The 21,729-nt window shown below is 38.0% G+C and overlaps 2 protein-coding genes across 6 annotated transcripts in view; one reads left to right on the plus strand and one right to left on the minus strand.

Annotated features, from left to right (window-relative positions):
* Nucleotides 1–6,915, plus strand: part of LOC101395405 (uncharacterized) — a 37,860-nt gene extending 30,945 nt beyond the window's left edge. For all 4 annotated transcript variants that reach the window (XM_014783587.2, XM_087420683.1, XM_087420684.1 and 1 more), the window contains 3 exons: nucleotides 785–828; nucleotides 2,910–2,989; nucleotides 6,781–6,915. In XM_014783587.2, coding sequence (XP_014639073.1) covers nucleotides 785–828; nucleotides 2,910–2,989; nucleotides 6,781–6,903 — 247 coding nt within the window. In that variant the 3' untranslated portion in view covers nucleotides 6,904–6,915. The remainder of the gene's footprint in view (nucleotides 1–784; nucleotides 829–2,909; nucleotides 2,990–6,780) is intronic.
* Nucleotides 6,916–19,448: 12,533 nt separating this feature from the next.
* The window catches only part of APBB1IP (amyloid beta precursor protein binding family B member 1 interacting protein), a 102,165-nt gene continuing 99,884 nt past the window's right edge, over nucleotides 19,449–21,729 (minus strand). For both annotated transcript variants that reach the window (XM_087420682.1, XM_004425286.3), the window contains exon 14: nucleotides 19,449–20,298. In XM_087420682.1, coding sequence (XP_087276808.1) covers nucleotides 19,789–20,298 — 510 coding nt within the window. In that variant the 3' untranslated portion in view covers nucleotides 19,449–19,788. The remainder of the gene's footprint in view (nucleotides 20,299–21,729) is intronic.

Here is a 21,729-nt window from a genome sequence, read left to right on the forward strand (position 1 = left end):
CTGGAAAAGCATCTAATGCATTATTTTAGCATAGTCAACCCATCAGGTTCCTCTCTTCCTTCCCATTTTCCAACATTTCCTTTTTTCTTCCGGGTCCTTTGCACTGGCTGAGGCATCTATAGTAACTCCTCACCACGCAGAGAGCACCCACCTGTTCGCCTCAACTCTGAGAACGCAGTTCCCCAGGTCCCCCAGCCCAAGCCCTGAAGCTCTGGATGAGAGCTCCTTGGGCGTTCATCCAATGTCTACTAATTGTCACATCTGACACAGTTGTAAGAAGTTACTTTTTTTCCTAACTCACAATGAATTAGAGGCTACAAACATGAAAGAGTAGAGAAGTTGTAGGCAGTGGCCGCGGAGGGGAGAAGGAAGAGACAGGAGACAGAGGACACACAGGAGCAAATAGTCCTTCAGTGTAATGGCTGCTGAGGGCTGTTTATAAAGATGACCCTGAATACTCAAGAAAATTATTTTCAGAAAACTATGTTTAAGATAAGGAAAGGGATCAGACAGTTTAGGGTATTTTTTATACAAAAGTATTTTTTAACTGGTAAAAATAAAAGAAGTTTTGGTATTATCTAAAATAACTGAACAAGGTAGTATTTTATATATTGTTTAATCAAACTCAGTATTTTCTGTCTTTCTTTCAGAGACATTGATTCAGTGTGATTTTTAATGTTTTTCCTCAATATTTGTCTTGTGAAAAAATTTCCACCCTTTTGAAAAAATGATATAATTTGGGGAGATGGTGGTTAATTTTGTCCTGTGTTTTATTCATTTTTAGTAACAGGAATGATTCAGATTCTGAAAGAAGAGAAAGAATGACAAGTAAGTAATCCTTTTGATTTTTTTTATTGATGTCATAATAGTTTCTAACATGGTGAGATTCCAGGTGTACATTATTATTTGTCCGTCACCATATAAATGCGCCCCTTCACCCCTTGTGCCCACCCCCCTCCTTTTGATTTTTTTCAACTTTAAGGATCATCACATAAAAGCAATAATTTTTGAAAACTGAAGTAATTACTTAAGGGAACTGAGTTTTTTTGTTTGTTCTGTTTTTAACTAGAATAATTATAGCTGAGTATATTTTAGTTGAGGTGAAGTGTCATATATGAGCTTTTCTAATTTCAGCAGATGATGTTTAACTCGGGGCATGATAGCTCTGCTTTCAATAAGTTTGCATACTGATGTTAAAATAATAGAGTCTTAAAAGATAGTGGAGAGACAAGGAAGGTGGTGTGGGTTATAATGGTGGAAAGAACATGAGTTTTGGAATCTGGCTGATGAATCTCATTTTGCCATTTTTTAACTGTATGATCTGAAACATACTTAACTCTCCAAGCTTCAATACCCTTAGCTATTACAAAATGGGGATATTTTGCAGGGATAATGTAATGATGATCAATGATATATGGAAGATGTCTTGTTACAGTGCCTGGACCATAATACACATCCAGTAAATGATTGCTCTAAAATACATCGCCTTTATAAACTGATTTCAGTTTACCATCATGACTTCACACTTGGCTTGGAGAAGAAAAAAATGGAAGTTATTTCTTTTTGCAGTGTGGATTCTAACAAGATCAGAGAAGTTAAGACAGAAGGACCTAAGTCCTTCAGGACTCTCGCCTTACTTAGGACTTGTGTAGAGAGGTAGTGTGTGTCATCATGGTGGCTGACTCATGGTTTTTTTTGTGTGTGTGTGTGAGGAATATTGGCCCTGACCTAACATCTGCCAATCCTCCTCTTTTTGCTGAGGAAGACTGGCCCTGGGCTAACATCCATGCCCATCTTCCTCCACTTTATATGGGACACCGCCACAGCATGGCTTGCCAAGTGGTGCGTTGGTGCATGCCTGGGATCTGAACCAGCGAACCCCGGGCCACCGCAGTGGAGCGCGCACACTTAACCACTGCGCCACCGGGCCGGCCCCTGACTCATGTTGATGAAATAAGGATGATGCTAACATTCCATGTTAGGTTAGGGAATGAGATCGCTTCTTGAACTCAGCACATTATTGTAGAAGTAAAAACAAGTTTAGTTTTTACGGAAAGTGAGTAAATCTGTTTGGGACCCAGCATGGATTGAGTTGCTGGCCACTTATGTCCCTTGGGGTAATCATACAGAATTTTACAGACCAGCTCAGAAAATGGACAATCTCAGCAGTTAAGAGAAAGAAGAAATTGAAAGAAGAAAATGTGGTGTCAGTCTTCAGTATCTGGATTTGTTTGGTTATGACAGGGTAGATGAGATGGTAAAATGAAAGAAATTTAGTGAATTCAAGGCTGTCGCTTTTTTTTTTTTTATTCTGGTAACCTTGGTTTATAACATTATGTAAATTTCGGGTTTACATCATTATGTTTCCATTTCCATGTAGATTACATCATGTTCACCACCCAAAGACTAATTACAATCCATCACCACACACATGTGCCTAATGATCTCTTTTGCCCTCCTCTACTGCCTGCATGTAACCTCTCCTGTCTGCTCTTGATGGCCTCAGCGTTAAGCAGTCCTACTGAGTCAGACCTTAATTCTGTGCTTGACGATATGAAAAGCAGCAACTTTGCCCCTCCACTTAGGGCCGAATTCAGATGAATTCACTACTTTCTCCATGCTTTATAAGATGCTTAGTGAACTGAACCTGGTGAAAAAACCAAATTAATGATGAAGCCCTGAAGAGAAAAACAAAACATAATATTGCTTATAATGCTCAAAAAAGTTTCTTCTGTACCATAAGATAATAAATACTGTACATTGTTTATAAACATCAAAATTGACTGAAGCTGATCGTCTCTTCTCATTTGAGCCTTCCAGCAAAGTTCTTAAAGGTTATCTAATTTCATAGGGCCTGTGTCAATTTAGTAATTTATTGTTCCAATATGTACTTTTCCCTCTTGTTTAAGCTGTTAATCCCAGATATGTGCTGAAGAACTGGATGGCAGAGTCTGCAGTGCAAAAAGCAGAAAGGAATGATTTTTCAGAGGTAAGGGGGTTGAATTTTCTGGGTTTATTTTTATTAATTTTAAATATATCATATTTTAAGCACACTTATTTTGTTTGCAGCCATGCTAAGTTATACCATTGCCAGCACCACCTTCCCAGAATTCTCGTTGCCTGGTCTCTCTTTTTGTATTTATCAGTGAATCATTTTCTCACGTTTTCTAATTTATTCTCTATTGTATTTAAATATTCATTTTATAACATATATCTACATTCTTTGAACTTCTGAGGGTCTGATTCTGCTTTATTGTTTTTTTTTAATTTAATTAATTTATTTTTTTCCCCCAGAGCCCCAGTAGATAGTTGTACGTCATAGTTGCACATCCTTCTAGTTGCTGTATGTGGGACGCGGCCTCAGCATGGCCGGAGAAGCGGTGCGTCGGTGCGCACCCGGGATCCGAACCCGGGCCGCCAGCAGCGTAGCACTTGCACCCAACCGCTAAGCCACGGGGCCGGCCCCTGTTTATTGTTTCTGTTTGGGAATTTTGGATTTCAGTCTCTGAAATCCGGTGAGCCTGATTTGAGGGTGCATCTCTCCAGAAGGAGTTAGCTTTTGCTTCTACCAGGTTCCATGGCACTAGCAACCTGGGTCCACTTAAATTGGTCTTGACAGCATTGAGGATGAATGAACTAGGTCTAGTACATCACTGTGGATAAATCTCACATATGACGTTAGGCAAAACAAGCAAGTGGCAAGGAATACATACAATGTGTTACCACTTAAATACAGTGTAAAACATGCAAAATTGTATGTTATTTAGGGATACATTACATGCATATATAATAAAAGCAACAAAATGAATAAAGATGATAAACATCTTCAGACAGTGGTTACCTTGCAGTGAGGAGGAAATTTGAGTTAGGGAAGGATGCTCAGGGCTTCAACCTGGAAGCATTTTTTTTCTGAAGCTGGGTGGAGAATGGATACACAGGTGTTCATTATATTCTTCTGCATACCTTCTTCTATGCCTCAGATATTTCATAATCAATTGTTTAAAAATGAATTACACATAATATATTTTTTAGAAGAGGAACGGCCCTGGCACTCGTGCTGTCACTCTTCTGTCCTGCACTGGAGCAGACATTATTGATGACCACGGCCCTCTTTCTCTCTGAAACTGCTCACAGCCTCAGAATCCTTCACATCACAGCATGCTGTGTAGTCACTACCAACTGATCAGAGCTGACATGAGAGAGAGACTCTTTTTGCTATTTCAGATTTGGAATTTACATTAACTTTTTAAGTCAGTAGTTTAATTAGCCTGACAAGTCTAGGTTTTCATATTAGAAAATAAAATATTTTTACATGTAACTTTTTTATGGTATTAAGGAAAAACAAAGAGAAGGGAGATAACTCAGTATTTATCTTTAGAGAAATTGGTCTAAGCTGGGGAAACTAAACATTGTGTAATAAGTTGTTTTGTTGGCTTATTTCTCCTTCCTTCCCTATATTTTGTTCCTTCCCTGTTTTCCTCCCTTCCTCATAATTATATTTGAGTGAGGATGCAGTGCCCACCATGGGTGGGGAGGTGTCTTCCTAGGTTCAAGTAAATATTCAGATTCACAAGACTGTTGCAGGCTACTCGTGGCCCCAGTCGACTCTGGAAGATGTAGGACAGAAACGTAGCTTACCACCAGGGCAACACCAGGTTCCTCGTTTGCAGGCGTTTTTGCAGCAGTCCACAACAGCAGCGTCTGGCCACATGCCCAGTTGTGTGAGCAGTGCAGGATAGGTTGCAGAGAGACCAAAGAAAAGACCCAGAGATGGTGAACAAGCCACATCGGTTTATTGGGAGTTACTTACAGGGAATGTCCTGTAGCAGCCGGCCGGATGGAAGTGTGCACCCGCACCCATGGGTGGGGAGGTTTCCACTGTCTCCACAAGAGACCCACCTTATACCAAGAGTCACCACACTAAGGAAAGCCCAGAGCATTCTATCAGGTCTTTACAGTTCCCAGTCCAAATGCTATTTGTCAGTCCTAAGCAACAGCGCATGGTGATACAGTTGCCATACGACATTATCGGGTTACCAGGGCAACAGACCTAGAAAGTTAACCAGGGGTTAAATTCTCATGCAGGAAAGGAAAAAGATTTTATTAAATCTTTATACATGTAACCCTTTACACACACAACTTGTGTTTACCTTCTTGCATCAAATATTTCTTGAGAATCTACTCTGCAAGGCATGGTAGAGAAGTATAAACATCTGTTCAAGGAGCTTTTAAACTAGTAGGTGAAATTAGATAGGTATAAAACTGACTTCAGGGGCTGGCCTGGTGGTGCAGTGGTTAAGTTCACGTGCTCTGCTTTGGCGACCTGGGGTTCATGGGTTCAGATCCCGGGTGTGGACCTACACACTGCTCATCAAGCCACGCTGTGGCAGCATCCCGCATATAAAATAGAGGAAGATTGGCATAGATGTTAGCTCAGGGCTAATCTTCCTCAAACAAAAAGAGGAAGATTGGCAAAAGATGTTAGCTCAGGGCCAATCTTCCTCACAAAAAAACAAAAAACAACAAAAAAAACCTGACTTCAATGAAACGATATGTTTAGAAAGTCCCCGGGGAGAAGTTAAGAGGGGCTTTAAGAGCACTATATTGATGATGATACAGTATTCCTACTTAAAATATTAATAATACAGTGATATGCTCTATTTGATTTGTTGGCCTTGCTTTCTTATAGATAATCATCCTCCTTTTTCTATCAGAATGAGGCATTTCCTTAGTAATACCCAAGGAAGTGACAAAACCACTGGAAAAAAATATTTTTAATTGAGGTATAGTTGACATATGACATTATATTAGTTTTTGGTGTAGAACATAATGATTTGATGTTTGTATATATCGCGAAGTGATCACCACAATAAGCCAGTTAACATCCATCACCACACAAAGTTACAAATTTTTTTCTTCTGATGAGGACTTTTAAGATCTACTCTCTTAGCAACTTTCAAATATGCAATACAGTATTATTAACTGTAGTCACCATGCTGTACATTACATCCCCATGACTGAGTCATTTTATAACTGGATGAAAATATACAATTGATCCTAGAATTATTGTTGAAAGAGGTGTGTTCTTTGATGCCTCAGTTTATTACCAGTTTATTACCTGGCACATTGCAGATTAGGAAGCAGCATGAGTTGGAATCCATGCCCTTGATTTGGAAAGATTGCAAATCATTGACATCCTTTTATTTTTGTAAATATTTTAGAAAATTATATTTCTTTTAATGCTGTGAAGGAATTTTAGATTTATCAGGATATATATGTAGTCTTCATGATGCTGTATATATTCACTCTCTTGTTTTAGCACAAATCTAGTACTTGAGGAACTTTCTGTGGAATAATAGAAATTTTAAGTAACAACTATAGTTAAAGTGTTTTTTGTTTTTTTTTTTTTTTGGTGAGGAAGATTAGCCCTGAGCTAACATGCATTGCCAATCCTCCTCTTTTTGCTGAGGAAGATGGGCCCTGGGCTAACATCCATGCCGATCTTCCTCTGCCTCATATGGGACACTGCCACAGGTTGGCTTGATGAGCGGTGCGTAGGTCTGCCCAGGATCCCAACCTGCAAACCCCAGACTGCCGAAGCAGAGCACGTGAACTTAAGCGCTATGCCATCAGGCCGGCCCCTCAAGTTTTAATAAAACATAAAACGTGTAAATATCTTCAAACAGATTTAAAATTTACTTTGTCATTTTAGAAATATAGAAAGTTAATAAGGGTCCCGAGAAAGAAAATCTATGTTTATCTACTTAAATTGTTTACCAGGTCCGTCTTCTCCAGCAAGTTCTTCAGCATCCATTCCAGAAGCATTCTGCAGCTGAGAAAGCAGGCTACTCCTCACCTACTCCTTCTTGGGCTAAAGATCTCAGGGTCAGCTGCTCATCTTAATTTGGGGAAAATAAATTAAGGAATACTTCTGTCATTGAACTCAACATAGAATAATCTATTTGATAAATTCTTAATGACCATCTACATTTTGATGACAATCCTACATTTCATAATAATGATTATACATAAAATTTTTTTGTGTGTGTGTGAGGAGATCAGCCCTGAGCTAACATCTGCCAATCCTCCTCCTTTTTTGCTGAGGAAGACTGGCCCTGGGCTAACATCCGTGCCCATCTTCCTCCACTTTATATGCGACACCGCCACAGCATGGCTCGCCAAATAGTGCGTCAGTGCGTGCCCGGGATCTGAACCGGTGTACCCCGGGCTGCCTCAGTGGAGTGCGTGCACTTAACCGCTTGCGCCACCAGGCCAGCCCCTAAAAATATTTTTTAATAAAATAAACTGGACCTAGGGCCGGCTCCGTGGCTTAGTGGTTAAGTGCGCGCGCTCTGATGCTGGCGGCCCGCGTTCGGATCCCGGGCGCGCCCCGAGGCACCACTTCTCCGTCCAGCCCGGGGCCAGGTCCCGCGTACGGCAACTAGAAGGATGTGAACCTACAACATACAACTATCTACTGGGGCTTTGGGGGGAAAAATGAATAAATAAAATCTTTAAAATAAACTGGACCTATTCTTTGGAACATGTTTGTGATCATTTTTGTTCTAATCAATAACTTTAATGGAATAAGAAATTGTTTTTGGTAAACCACGAGTTATTCTCAATAACTAAAAAATCTTATGACAATCTTGTAATGAATTTGTAAATATTCATCTAATTCTTACTATGTTCACAGCACTTTGTGGTACTTCAAATAAGTGTATAGTTTAATTGTTCTCCTAGAGCTTTTTGTCTATTATGGTAATTTTCAAACATTTACCAAAGTAAAGGCAATAGTTTAATCAACCTGATTTACCATTCAGCCAGCTTATTAATTATCAGTGCATGATCAATCTTGCTTCATCTACACCCCTACACACTTACCCCATGTTCCTAGTTATTGTTTTAATTGACATGTAATTTATATATCCGCAAGTATTTTTAAGAAATTCCCATTGTTTTAATCTACAAATATTCTGCATGCATCTCCAAACATTAATGACTTAGAACATATACACACAGCCATTATCACCTTAAGACAAATTAACTACTTCCTAATGCGTCAAATCAGATAAGCAGTTTTCAAATTTTTCCTATTGTTTTATAAGTTGTTTTCACCATTATTACTATTTTATAGTTGTTTATTTGAATTGGAATCCAAATAAGGACTGTACACTAAAATTAGATAATAAAGTCTAAGTTTCTCTTTTGATATCTTTGGGTACAACCACCTACATCTTTTTTTCTTTGCAATTTTTTGTTTTGTTTTGGCTGAAGAAACCAGAGCATTTGTCCTGTGGTGTTTCCCACAGTCTGCATTTTGCTAATTGCTTCTCTGTGGTATTGTTAACATGTTGCTCTGTTCCCTGTAATTCTGTAAATCTAGAGCTTGATTCTGATTCAGGTTCAATTTATTTGGCAGAAATACTTGCTATCAGAAGGCAAGTGTTGTGTACTTCTACCAGGAAGTAATACTTGGTTGTCCCTTTTTGTGATATCAATAGCCATTGACAATCGTCACCTTGACCCATTGATTCAATGAGGTTACAAAATGGTAATAATCTAATCCTATCCTTCATTTATTAGCTGGAATCCTATAAAGGAAAACTTCCTATCCTTGATTATTTGGTTATCCACAGATAAAGAAAGGCAAAGTAAAGAGTTGGTGCCCAAGCATGCTCCAGAGACAACCCGTGGGCTTGTATGATTATTTGTGTATCATTATGAATTCTTGAATTTAAGCATATTTTATGTGTTTCATTACATAAATTTTATTTATTATTGCAGTTATTATCCTTACTGATGTATAAATTGTCCCATATTTGGCCAGTGAGGTTTTATTCATATTGCCTCCTTTTGGACATGATGCTAAAAGTTTTTGATAACTTCCCTGTTTTCTGATGTGACAAGATATTCCAGGTTCATCCTGTATATTTCTTGCCCTTGCTCTGGAATCAGTCATTTTTCTAAGGAGGGCCCTTTCTGGGAGATGGTATTTAGATACCACAGTTTGGGTGCCTAAAGTTTTGTGAATATTTGAAACTCTTTACAAAGCTTGTTAAATTTAAAAAAATTTTGAGTTGTATACTTTATTTTCTAAAATTAAATTATATGAACAAACAACAAAAAAATAAAAATAGCAAAAAGAAATATTATTAAAACTAAAGAAAAGTCGTAACCTCATAAAATTTTAAGGTGAGCTTTTACTAATTTTTTAAATTATTAAAGTAATACTTGCTTATGTAAAGTAATACATGGTCATGTAAAAAAATTTTTAAAGAAGTATATCGAATAAATGTGGAAGTCTTCCTTCACACTCTACTTCCCCCATTATAAGTGTTGTGTCCTTTCAAACTTCTGCTGTACATTTACATACCTATATACAAACATACATATATAAATGCACATGTTTATGTGAGTAGGGGCATACTTGACATATTGCTTTGTAAATTGGCTTTTATTTATGTTTGTTAATGTTCAATGGCAATATGCGCTGATCTCCTCCATTTGCTTTCATGGCTTAAAAATATTCCATAGTATAGATACACCATATTTTGTGAAATCATTCACATATTTGTTGCTCATTTGGTTTTCCAGGTGTTTTTTCCATTATAAATATAGCATTCTTGTCTGTATATCTTTGTATGTAGAAACCTTTATATAGAATTATTTGAGTCAAAAGGTATATGTATTAAAAATGTTTCTATATATTGCCAAATTGAACCCCAAGAAGGCTTTACCAGTTAATATTCCCAACAATTTATGACAATACCAGTTTCCTTACACCTTCAGCATTGGATATTATTGTTTTATATTTTTTTCCAATCTGATACAATGATAATTTGATTTATTATTTTAATATCATTTTTATTACTCATGTAGCAGTTAATTTTTGTTTTTCATGCAGCAAATAGTGTTTATTTTTCTATCACTAGTATTTTAGTCTTTAATGGTAACTCACTAAACAGATTTTTAATTTTTTTTTTTTGTGAAGAAGATTCGCCCTGAGCTAATATCTGTGCCCATCTTCCTCTATTTTGTATATGGGACACGGCCACAGCATGGCTTGATGAGCGGTGCATAGGTCTGCACCTGGGATCTGAACCTGTGAACCCCAGGCCGCCAAAGCAGAGCATGCGAACTTAACCACTATGCCACCAGGCTGGCCCCAGATTTTTAATTTTTATATATTCAAATTTGGAAATTTGAAAAAAGTCTCTTTTGGGCTGGCTCCATGGCCTGGGGGTTAAGTTTGGTGTGCTCTGCTTTGGCAGCCTGGGTTCAGTTCCCGGGCACGGACCTACACCACTTGGCAGTGGCCATGCTGTGGCAGCGACCCACATATAAAATAGAGGAAGACTGGCACAGATGTTAGCTTAGGATGAATCTTCCTCAGGGAAAAAAAAGTTTAAAAAACTCACTTTTGGATTTTATGTCATTCAGTATTGCTTAATTAATAAAAAATATTTTCTCATATTTTCTTCTAGTATTTTTAGAATGTTTACTTTTAATCTCTCTGAGATTTATTGATTGTTTTTTCCAAATTGATGGATAATGTCCCACTACTATTTATCAAATAGTTTATCTTTTTCACACGTTTGAAATACAACTTTTATTATGTACTAAGTTCTCATATATTTGAGCTCATTGCTAGACTTTTTATTCTGTTTTTTTTTCTTTTCAGCTCCTAGCAATGGCCTTCTATTTTAATTATTTTCCTTTTATAGTATGGTATATTTCGACAGTTGGTCTGCTGTCTGTCATTAATCTTTTTAAATGTTTTCTTTGCTATTTGTTTTAGATGAATTTTCCTGTCTGTCAGCTTTCACAAAAAAACCTTGTTGGGATTTTGATTGGGTTTATATTAAATTTATAGACTGACTTGGAAAGAACTGACATCTTTACAACATTGAGTCTTCCCATCCAGGAACATAGTACAGGCATTTCTCTCTTTGCAAGCTAAAACCATGCAAAGTGATCTTAATATTTCAGTGGGAAAAATTATTATTCTGTGATCTTTAAAAATTTTGGTCAACAATCTTAAAAACTCTTCTGCTGTAGGCTATAGATATACAGGGAATGAAAAAACATAGTAAAACTAATATTTATTTAGTACATTGTAATTTAAAACATTAGAAACATTGAGAATTAAGTTTTTTACAAAGAAGTGAAACACTTTATCAAGAGTAGCTTGAACAGTGCTTGTCTTCTTTCTTGTCATATAACTTATAATACAGAGCAAGCATCTCTTTAACTAAACCACAAAAAGCAGGAAAAGAAGGAAAGACAAAAATAGGAACAAAGAATAAAGGCAACCAGTAGAAAATAGTAACAGTAGATATTAATCCACCTATATCAATAATCACTTTAAACATCGATGATCTACACACCAATTAAAGGACAGAGTTCATCAGAGTGGATCAAAAAACAAGACCCAACTATATGCTGTCTACAAGAAACCCACTTATATAAGGACACATATAGCTTAAAAGTAAAGGGATGGAGAAAAATGTATCATGCTACCACTAAGCAAAAGAAAGCTGGAGTAGCTATATTAATTTTAGACAGAGCCAACATCCAAGCGAGGAAAATTATCAGGGATAAAGAAAGGCATTACAGAATGATAAAGAGGTTTATTCTCCAAGAAGACATAATATAATTGGATATAATTATAAAATGGATATAATTGACATCTATTGGCTATTTTATCCAACAGCAGCAGAATACACATTCTTCTCAAGCTCACATGGAACGTTTACCATGACAGACCACATTCTGGGCCATAAAACACAGCTTAACCAACTTAAAAGAATGGAAATCATGCATTAGTCTGCTCTCAGAGTACAATGGAATTGAACTAGAAATCAATAACAAAAAGATACCTGGAAAATCTCCAAATGCTTGGAAATTAAACAACACACTTTTAAATAACACATGGGTCAAATAAGGAATCTCAAGGGAAATGAAAAAGTACTTTGAAACAATGATAATGAAAATACAACTTATCAAAATTTGTGGGATGCAGTGCTTAAAGGGAAGCTTATAGCAATGAGTGCATATAGTACAAAAGAAGAAAGATCTAAAATCAATAATCTAATCTTCCACCTTAGGAAGCTGGAAAAAGAAGAGCAAATTAAATCCAAAGTAAGCAGAAGTAAAGAAATAATAAAAATTAGAGCAGAAATCAATGAAATTGAAAACAGGAAATCAATAGAGAAAATCAATAAAATGAACAGCTGGCTCTATGAAAGAGAACTAGCTTATCAATAAATTGATAAGCTTCTAGCCAGTCTAAATAAGAAAAAAGAGGGAAGACACAAATTACTAATATCAGAAATGAAAAAAGGGACATCACTATCAATCCCATGGACATTAAAAGGACAATAAAGTAATGCTATGAACAGCTCTGTGCCCACAAATTTGATAACCTAAAGGAAATAGATCAATTCCTTGAAAGACACAATCTGCCAAAACTTATACAAGAAGAAATAATCTGAATAGGCCTCTATCAATTAAAGAGATTGAATCAATAATTAACAACCTTCCAAAACAGAAAGCACCAGACCCAAATGGGTTCATTGGTGAATTCTACCAAACATTTAAGGAAGAAATTATACGAATTCTCTTACAATCTCTTCCAGAAGATAGAATCAGAAGAAATACTTCCTAACTCATTCTATGAAGCCAGCATTACTATCATACCAAAACCAGACAAAGACATTACCAGAAAAGAAAACTATAGACCATTGTCTCTCATGAACATAGATTTAAAATTCCTCAATAAAATATTAGCAAATTGAATCCAACAATATAGAAAAAGAATTATACACCACTGCAAAGTGGGGTTTATTCCAGGTATACAAGGATGATTGAACATTCAAAAATCAATTAATGTAATCCATCACATCAATAAGCTAAAGATGAAAAATCATATGGTCATATCAATAGATGCAGAAAAAGCATTTGACAAAATTCAAAAGCCATTCATGATAAATACTCTGAAAAAACTATGAATAGAGGGGAATTTTCTCAGCTTGATAGAGGACATCTATGAAAAACCTACAGCTAACACTATACTTAATGGTGAGAAACTAGAAGCCTTCTCACTAAGGTTAAAACAAGGCAAGGATATCCTCTCTCACCACTGCTTTTCAACATCATACTGGAAGTCCTAGCTAATTCAGTAAGAGAAGAAAAGGAAATAGAAGGTGTACAGATTGGGAAGGAAGAAAAACTGTCTTTATTTGCAGATGACATGATTGTCTATGTAGAAAATCGAAAACAGTTGACAAAAAACAAACAAAAAAAAACCCCCCAAACCCTGGAACTAATTAGCAATAATATAGTAAAGTTGCAGGATTCAAGGTTAATATATAAAAATCAATTGCAACTGCATTCCTATATACCAGCAATGAGCAATTGGAATCTTAAATTAAAAAGATAATAACATATTAGCATGCCAAAAATGAAATAGTTAGGTAACAAAAGTATGTACAAGATCTATGTGAGGAGAATTACAAAACTCTGATGAAAGAAATCAAAGAACTCAATAAATGGAGAGATATTCCATGTTCATGGATAGGAAGACTCTGTATTGCCAAGATGTTTCTTTACAAGTTGATCTATATTTCAATGCAATCTCCCTCAAAATCCCAGTAAGTTATTCTGTGGATATTGACAAGTTGATTCTTAAGTTTATATGGAGAGACAAAAGATCCAGAATAGCCAACACAATAATGAAGAACAAAATTGGGGGACTGATTACTTGACTTCAAGACTTACTATAAAGCTACAGTAATCAAGACAGTGTGGTGGGCCGGCCCCATGGCTTAGCAGCTAAGTACACGCACTCCACTGCTGGCGGCCCGGGTTCAGATCCCGGGTGCGCACTGATGCACCGCTTCTCCGGCCATGCTGAGGCCGCGTCCCACATACAGCAACTAGAAGGATGTGCAGCTATGACATACAACAATCTACTGGGGCTTTGGAGGGAAAATAAATAAAATCTTTTAAAAAAAAAAAAAGACAGTGTGGTACTGGCAAAAGAATAGACAAATAGATCAATGAAACAGAATAGACAGCCCAGAAACAGGCCCATATAAATATAGTTAATGAATCTTTGACGAAGGAGCAAAGGCAAGACAGTGGAGAAAAATAGTCTTTTCAACTAATGGTAGTGGAACAACTGGATATCCACATGCAAAAAGAGAAAAAAAATCTAGACACAGACCTTACATCCTTCACAAAAATTAAATCAAAATGGATCACAGACCGAAACATAAAATGCAAAACCATATAACTCCTAGAAGATAACATAGGAGAAAATTTAGAGGACCTTGGGTTTAGCAATGACTTTTTAGATACAACACCAATGGCATGATCCATGAAAGAAAGAACTGATAAGCTAGACTTCATTAAAATTAAAAACTGCTCTGTGAAAGACAATGTCAAGAGAATGAGAAGATAAGCCACAGACTGGGAGAAAATATTTGCAAAAGACATACTGGTAAAGACTGTTATCCAAAATATATAAAGAATTCTTAAAACTGAACAATAAGGAAATGAACAACCTGATTAAAAAATGGGCAAAGGATCTGAACAGACACCATACCCAAGAAAATATACAGATGGCAAATAAGCATATGAAAAGGTGCTTGACATCATATGTCATTAGAGAATTGCAAATTAAGACGACAATAAAATACCACGACACACGTCTTGGAATGGCCAAAATCCAGAACACTGACAACACCAAATGCTGGTGAGGATGTGGAGCAACAGGAACTGTTGCTTTCTGTTCAATTTTGCTGTGAACCCAAAATTCCTTTAAAAAATAAAATATATTAAAATAAAAAAACCCTCAATGGATGGCTTAAACACAGATTAGATTGTGCTGAAGAAAGAATTATAGTGGGTGGGAATTGAGATCTGATTAATTTGCCCAGAATAGATAAAAAAATGGAAAATATACAAAATTAAGAGAGAAGAATGATAGTTAGAAGGCTTGACATACATTTCATTAGAGCTCCAGAACTGAATAAGGAGAGGCAATATTTGAAAACAAAATATATGAGAATTTTCCAGAATAGCAAAATCACATATTTGTAGATTTAGGAGCCTCAGTAAGTTCTCAAGCATTTAAATAAAAAGAAACCCACACTTAGACCCACTGTGTGAGGGCATCCAAAACAAAGAAAGGTCTTAAAATAATCTAGCGGGGGAACAAATGATGACCAAAATGAAATGATAATTTGACAGCCAACAATTTGACAGTTGACCATTGCTATTCTCAACAGCAACTGTGGAACCTAAAAGATAGTGGGGCCCAATCTCCTCAAAGAACTGAGAGTATTTACTGTCAACCCAGAATTTTGTATCCAGTGAAACCACCTTTCAAGAATGAAGGTGAAAGACATTTTAGGAAAAACAAACTTGAGATATAACTCAAATACTGGACAACAACTAGATGTGTGAATATGTGTGTGTGTGACTGAAATTAAAGTGTTCTGAAGTCCTTGTATTGTCCAGGTTAAAGTTAACTTTAGACTTTATTGAGTATGGATGTCATCACTTCTAGGTAGCCATTAAAAGAATAGAAACAGAGCATATAAATTTCCAATAAGAAGATTAAAAGATGGAGTAGGAGAAAAATCCTTAATCACATGAAAAGAAGATAAGAAAGGAAGAAAAAACAGAAAAATCCAGACAAAAAGAAAGTACAAAATAAGATGTTAAAAACAACTACAACTATATAATCACAAGAAGAGTAAAAAGGAATAAATCTGCCAGTTAAAAGAGAATAATTGCTGGACCATAAACACAACAAAATCCACTTATACGCCACCTATGCGAGGCAAACCTAGAACGTAATGACATAGAAAGTTGGAAAGTAAATGAATAGAAAGATTTCTCAGGCAAATAACTGAAAAAAGATGGCATAGCTATATGAATATTAACAAGCAAAAAGCATTTCATAGGGGTGTATGGTTCAATTCACCAGGAAAAAATATAAATAAATTTTGTTCACGCCCAGTAAGGTGACCATATATAAGGCACAATTTGCCAGAAAAATTAAAAGATACTGACAGATCTCAAAGGAGATTTTAACACATCCTTCTTAGTACTTGATGGATCAAGCAGACTAGATATTAGGCTATGGAAGATTTGAGCAACATGCTTAGCAAACTTGTTCTAAACAGGTATAGTACATTGTACGCCAGCATACATGGGTCATTTATAAAAACTGACTATGAAAGAAGCCAAAAAAGTCTCAACAAACTTCAAAGCCTCAATTATCATGAATTTGATAATTTCAGTACCATACCAGCCATTGTTTCTATGATCAAATAAAATATGTAAAACACATAGTGGAAGCTTAAATGTTCATTTCCCCTTTCAAGACCTGTTGTAAAATCTTATGTCAGATTCTGTCACGTGGCAGGTTAAATCTTGTTTCCTACTTGATCAAAGCCTGTGGTTTTAATTGCAATTATTCTGTTACCTGGATCTTCGTCCTGATGACAACATTATGCAAGAAATTCTGTCGTTATTATGAGTTATGATATAGGAGTACTATTTTAATCCCATACTCCTTCTCCTTGACTCCACCCCAGCATTCGTACTTCCCCCACATGCAAATTTGTGGCTGAACTTTTCATAAAAGGAGAACAAATTTTGGTGCGTTTTCAGGGCTGACCTAAGCAGACTCACTCATGTATAGGCAGTGTGTCTTAAGACCTTTCTGCAGGACACCAGAGATTCTGTTCCACTTGAGTGAAAATCGCACAGAGCTCCTGATCTGGTGGTTGGGCTTGTCGAAAGCAAACTTTTCCCCCAAGATTAGGCAAAAGCAGCTCGGATTTCTAAGATTCCTGACCGAAAAGACCTTAATACTGGATTCTCTCTTGGATATTCGCACAAGACAGATCAAACTGGACCCATCACACAGGCAAAGAAAGAATGGAAAGACAGTGCATTCAACCCTTTGGTCCACTAAAGTTGTATCAGTATTTTGACCACAAAATCAGTTAATGCTCTTCAAAGCTTTCTGAAATACGTATCAACAAATGTTAACACTCACAAACATTTTAATGTTTGAACTTTTTAGTTTTTCTCCTGTAAAGGAAAGGTACATGGATAGAACATCTACGGATAGAAGTTAGGAGACCTGGGCTGTGATTCAGCTCTGTGGGATCCAGGCTAAGCACATCTTCAGGCCTGATTTCTTCTCTGTGAAGTTAGGAATAGGTTTGAAGTAACACTTTTGGGGTCCTCTGTGAAGCCCATAACAACCACATCTCTCCCCTTCCCTTCCCCCGTGCCTGGGCTCCTACGCTCTGAGCCCTTTTGATCCACAGTGATGGGTCCCGGTACCTCCTTTTGTTGTGTTCTGGCTACAAATGATTTGACAAGGAATGACCCTTTATTCACCTGGGCCAACAAGATTCTCTTTTAAAAATTTTCCTAGTTTAGGGCTAAACGGTAGACCGCCAGTATGTCCTGACCTCTAGACAGAGGTGACAGAAATTTAGGAGTTGTTGAGTGACTGTCTTCCATCATAGAAACTGAAAAGTAGAGTGACAACACAAAGAGAGTAACAGTGTTTGCAAAGAGAGTGACAATGAGGCAAGGGTATGGATGGGAGCAGAGATGAGTGTAGGGGAGAAGGATGAGTTTCCAGGCACCAGTTCTAGCCCCTGCCTGAGAGTCTAGGGGCACACTGAACCTCGGGTTACTGGGTTTCTGCTCCGAATTGTGTAATCAATTCCTACGTTTTGCTTGAGATTGCTCCACTGGTTCTGTTACATCAAGTCGGAATCCTAATTAATACAGCGGGCTGGATCATTTCCGGGGTCCCTTCATCTGCACGATTCTGTGGCGGGAGGATGGAGAAATCATTTTTGTTCCCTCCTCCAGATAGGGACAGGAAGTGCCATTACGGTTTTATACTCTGAAATAAACTCAGCCAAGGGCTGGCTATTCTTTGGATTATAGTGGTACTGGCTTCTAAATTATTCTTCTCGACTACTAATGCATTTCCCGATCTGCAGACCAAGTGGTAATTTTGATCAAGGTACGTAAGATCCAGATAATCCTTATGAAGGATCTTTTGTCCTGAACCACACGTGATTGGTTCTGTATCAGGTTAGAGCAGCCTGGACAACTTTGTGTGGCCACAGACACACTGTTTTACTGCTCCTCCTCTGCTCTAAATCTCCAAATCAGTCTCTAACAAAATTATGCCATTAAGACCTTTCCTGTATCGTCCCAGAGGTCTGTGTAATGATCAGGTTTTGGTCAGGTCTCAGAAAAGCTGTGTTTTTACTGCATCTGACATCAAAAGAACATCATAAAACAAAAACAGGAAAGAGTTCCTGTGCACAAGAGATTGAATGTAAAGCATTTACTTTCTATCCTATTTTAGGCACATGCTTAGGAAAAATCTTGAGCACCTTACCAGTTTTAATTACTAAATATTTTGGTTTTAAAATCTGAATTTGCTTTATTTATTTTTATTTATTTTTTTTTTTAAAGATTTTATTTATTCATTTTTTCCCCCCAAAGCCCCAGTAGATAGTTGTATGTTGTAGGTTCACATCCTTCTAGTTGCCGTACGCGGGACCCGGCCCCAGGCTGGACGGGGAAGTGGTGCCTCGGGGCGCGCCTGGGATCCGAACCCGGGCCGCCAGCATCAGAGCGCGCGCACTTAACCGCTAAGCCATGGAGCCGGCCCTGAATTTGCTTTAAATGTCAATTTAGAGCTTACTTTTTTCCCAAATAGTAAAATATAAGATTAATCATCTTCCTTAAGTAGAAAATAATGCATTAGTTATTATATATTTTCTCCCCACTTTAAGAAGATTTTGAGGTGTTGTACACTTAAAAAGAATATGTAACCATGGAAATAAAACTAAGCAAATCTAAAAGTACGTTCAGAAGCCAATTAGAAAGAGAAGGGAGATAATGGTAAAGGGAACTTAAAATAAATTGGTTACTAAAATTGAGTATTAAATTTATCTGAGGGAAAACATTCCAGGTTGAAGAATACATACGATTGCCTTTTCCTGTCTCTAAATGTTTATTTACAGGATACTTATAGCAGTATAATAGACAATCCAAAAACTATCTATTTTTTTTCAATTTAAGTCATTCAACCATTAGAAAACCAAAAACAGAACAGTGTATGTCCAGAACCTCAATCCATCAAGCAATGAGTTTCAAAGAAACTGAATTCATTCTGCCTCTCCTGTTTTTTTTTTTTTCTTTTTCCTTTTTTGATTTTTCTGAAAATTCTGAAGGTCATGGAGGTGGAAATGGAAACTATGTCAAGATCAACAAGACTTGAGGAGGCGGAGGATTTTGAATGCTATTTTTTAAAAGGTCAAGTATATTATGAAATAATGTTGATATCACACTAGATATACTGATATTTCTAGAAATACCATCTCCAGGAAAAATTTTTTTAGCTTTTATTAATTTGATGCTTCTGAACATCATAAAATAAATGAACATAAAACATTTTAGTTAACTTGGAAGGGAAGATAAATTCCATTGAAGTGGAAATACAGAGGAAAGATATGTACATTTAGGCAGATATTCTAAATTCTGTGTTAGGTTAATGATTATGAATGTACTTGAGCGACAGTGAGACGTTTTACATCATTTCTAGTCTGAATACTTCAATATTTTATCTAAACTGAACAAGATGTCACGAAAAGAACGTAGCGAAAATGCACCTGCGATTAGAAGTGATTATGCCTATCGCGCACAGACATCTGTATGTCTCCCTTAGGACACGTTGCCTCTTTTCTTCTGCAGAGCTTTCATGAGATCTGACATGAAATCTTGCTCGCCGCTCCCTGCCCCGCTGGGGGGTCCCGGGTTCTCTTGCCTCTTTGGGGGCATGGGAGGCCTTTTGGCGACAACGGGGGACTGCTTCGGGGCTTCGGGGGCGAGGGTGGGTGGGGGCGGCGGAGGAGGCGGTAAGGAAGACCCCGCCTCCCCCGGACACCACGGCGGTGGGGGAGGCACGAAGTCCGGGGGCGCTTCGTTAAAATCGGGGGGCGGCGGAGGCAGCTCGTCGTCCTCCAGAGGCGGCGGCGGCGGTGGCGGCGGCAGGGAGTCGTCGGGCGGGGGAGGGAAGCCGCCGCCCGTGCCCTTGGCCTTGGGGGGGGTCACCGGGCTGCAGCTGATGTCTGAGGACCGTCGCACCGGAGGGGGCGGTGGCAGACTGGACTTCGGAAGGTGATGGGCCCTGGGCGTCCCTGGGTGGTGGTTACCAAGGGCTGGCGTCTTGTCCTTCAGCAAAGCAACAACAGCATTATTCTTGACAACACAGCACCGTGGAGGTGACATTTCCATTGACAGGTGAGACCTCACTGATTTAGGCAGCCTCTGCCCCGGGGGGGAGCCCCAGTCCTTCCGTCCCTGAGACTGCAGGTGGTTCATGAGCCAGCTCATCTTTGTCTGGGACAGAGTGGCCTTTATAAATAGTCCACATGGCCTTTATCATTATTACCAATAATGACATTATTATTTCACGCTATTACCTGGCGCTAATCTACCATGTCTTCTGTGAATGGAAGACTTTGCCCTATTCAACGAGGTGTGTATTATATATAGATTATACATGTACCTCCTCGGAGTGGCCTCATACAGGAGTTACTGATGTCTTTAAAAGAGCTTTAGAGGTATAGGGCTTAGCTAGTTGTGCGGCTCTCTCAGTCTTTATCTACCCTACAGTCAGCCTCAGGCAACTCAAAATGGAAGCAAAATGGCTCTCCTGGAATTCCCACTCAGCCTTGGTTCTCAGGACAAGCCACCAGGGTCCTCAGCACATGCAGCCACAACATTTTTCTTGTCTGAGTTGGGCTGGTTGTGAAGCTCAGTCGTCAGGAGCAGGTGTCTGCAAAATTATTTTGCTCCTGTACCATACCCTCAGTGGCAGAGGGGTGGGTAAGGAGCTTCTCCAAACCGTCCCCAAATCTCCTGGCTGAATGTCCTGCTTTGATTAGCACAAACAAGATGGAAGGGAAAAAGAAAACTGAAAGGGTTCTCTCCAGGATACAGCTGAACTTTGTGCAAACCTGAGTACAAAGGATACCACCCCTGGTGAAGAGCTGATCCGCCCGCTCCTGCAGCAGTGTTTCCTTGTTTGCATGCTGAGAACAAACGTGCCTCTTCCCAGGACTGTAGGCTACTAGGGAGGAGCTAATTATACACTTCGCTCCCTCTGGCTTAACAGCTTCAAGGGAGGGGGTGGGTGGACCAGGAATCTGCACACCTGGTCTACAGTCTTAGATTTACCTTTTCTTAACTGTGTGCAAGTCAGCTTGCTAATCAGGTATAACATGAGCATCGTAAGCCCTGTTATTATGTCTCAAGGTTATGGTGAGATCAAATGAGATAAATGTGTGGGTGGGTTCTGAAGAGTAAAATCATGATGCGTGCGCTACTGGTAGAAACCAGAACACCAACCAAACTTGGCCAAAGGCTGACAGAGGCACAGTCCTTCTGCCAGCAGTGGAATTGGTAATAATAAACTATATTTATATAATACAACTTCCCCAGGAATTTCAGGGGGCTAAATTGAATCTATTTTAGTGATAATTATCATTGCAATTTACATTTTATCAGGCTTTCACTTTCTTTCTTTCTTTTCTTAATAACCTCTTACCACTAACGATTAAATTTAAAAGTTTTTTTTTTTCCAGCAAAGTGCCATATGAT

Source organism: Ceratotherium simum, chromosome 32 (assembly GCF_057802395.1).
Source record: "Ceratotherium simum simum isolate JZ-2026a chromosome 32, ASM5780239v1, whole genome shotgun sequence".
Lineage (NCBI taxonomy): Eukaryota > Metazoa > Chordata > Mammalia > Perissodactyla > Rhinocerotidae > Ceratotherium > Ceratotherium simum.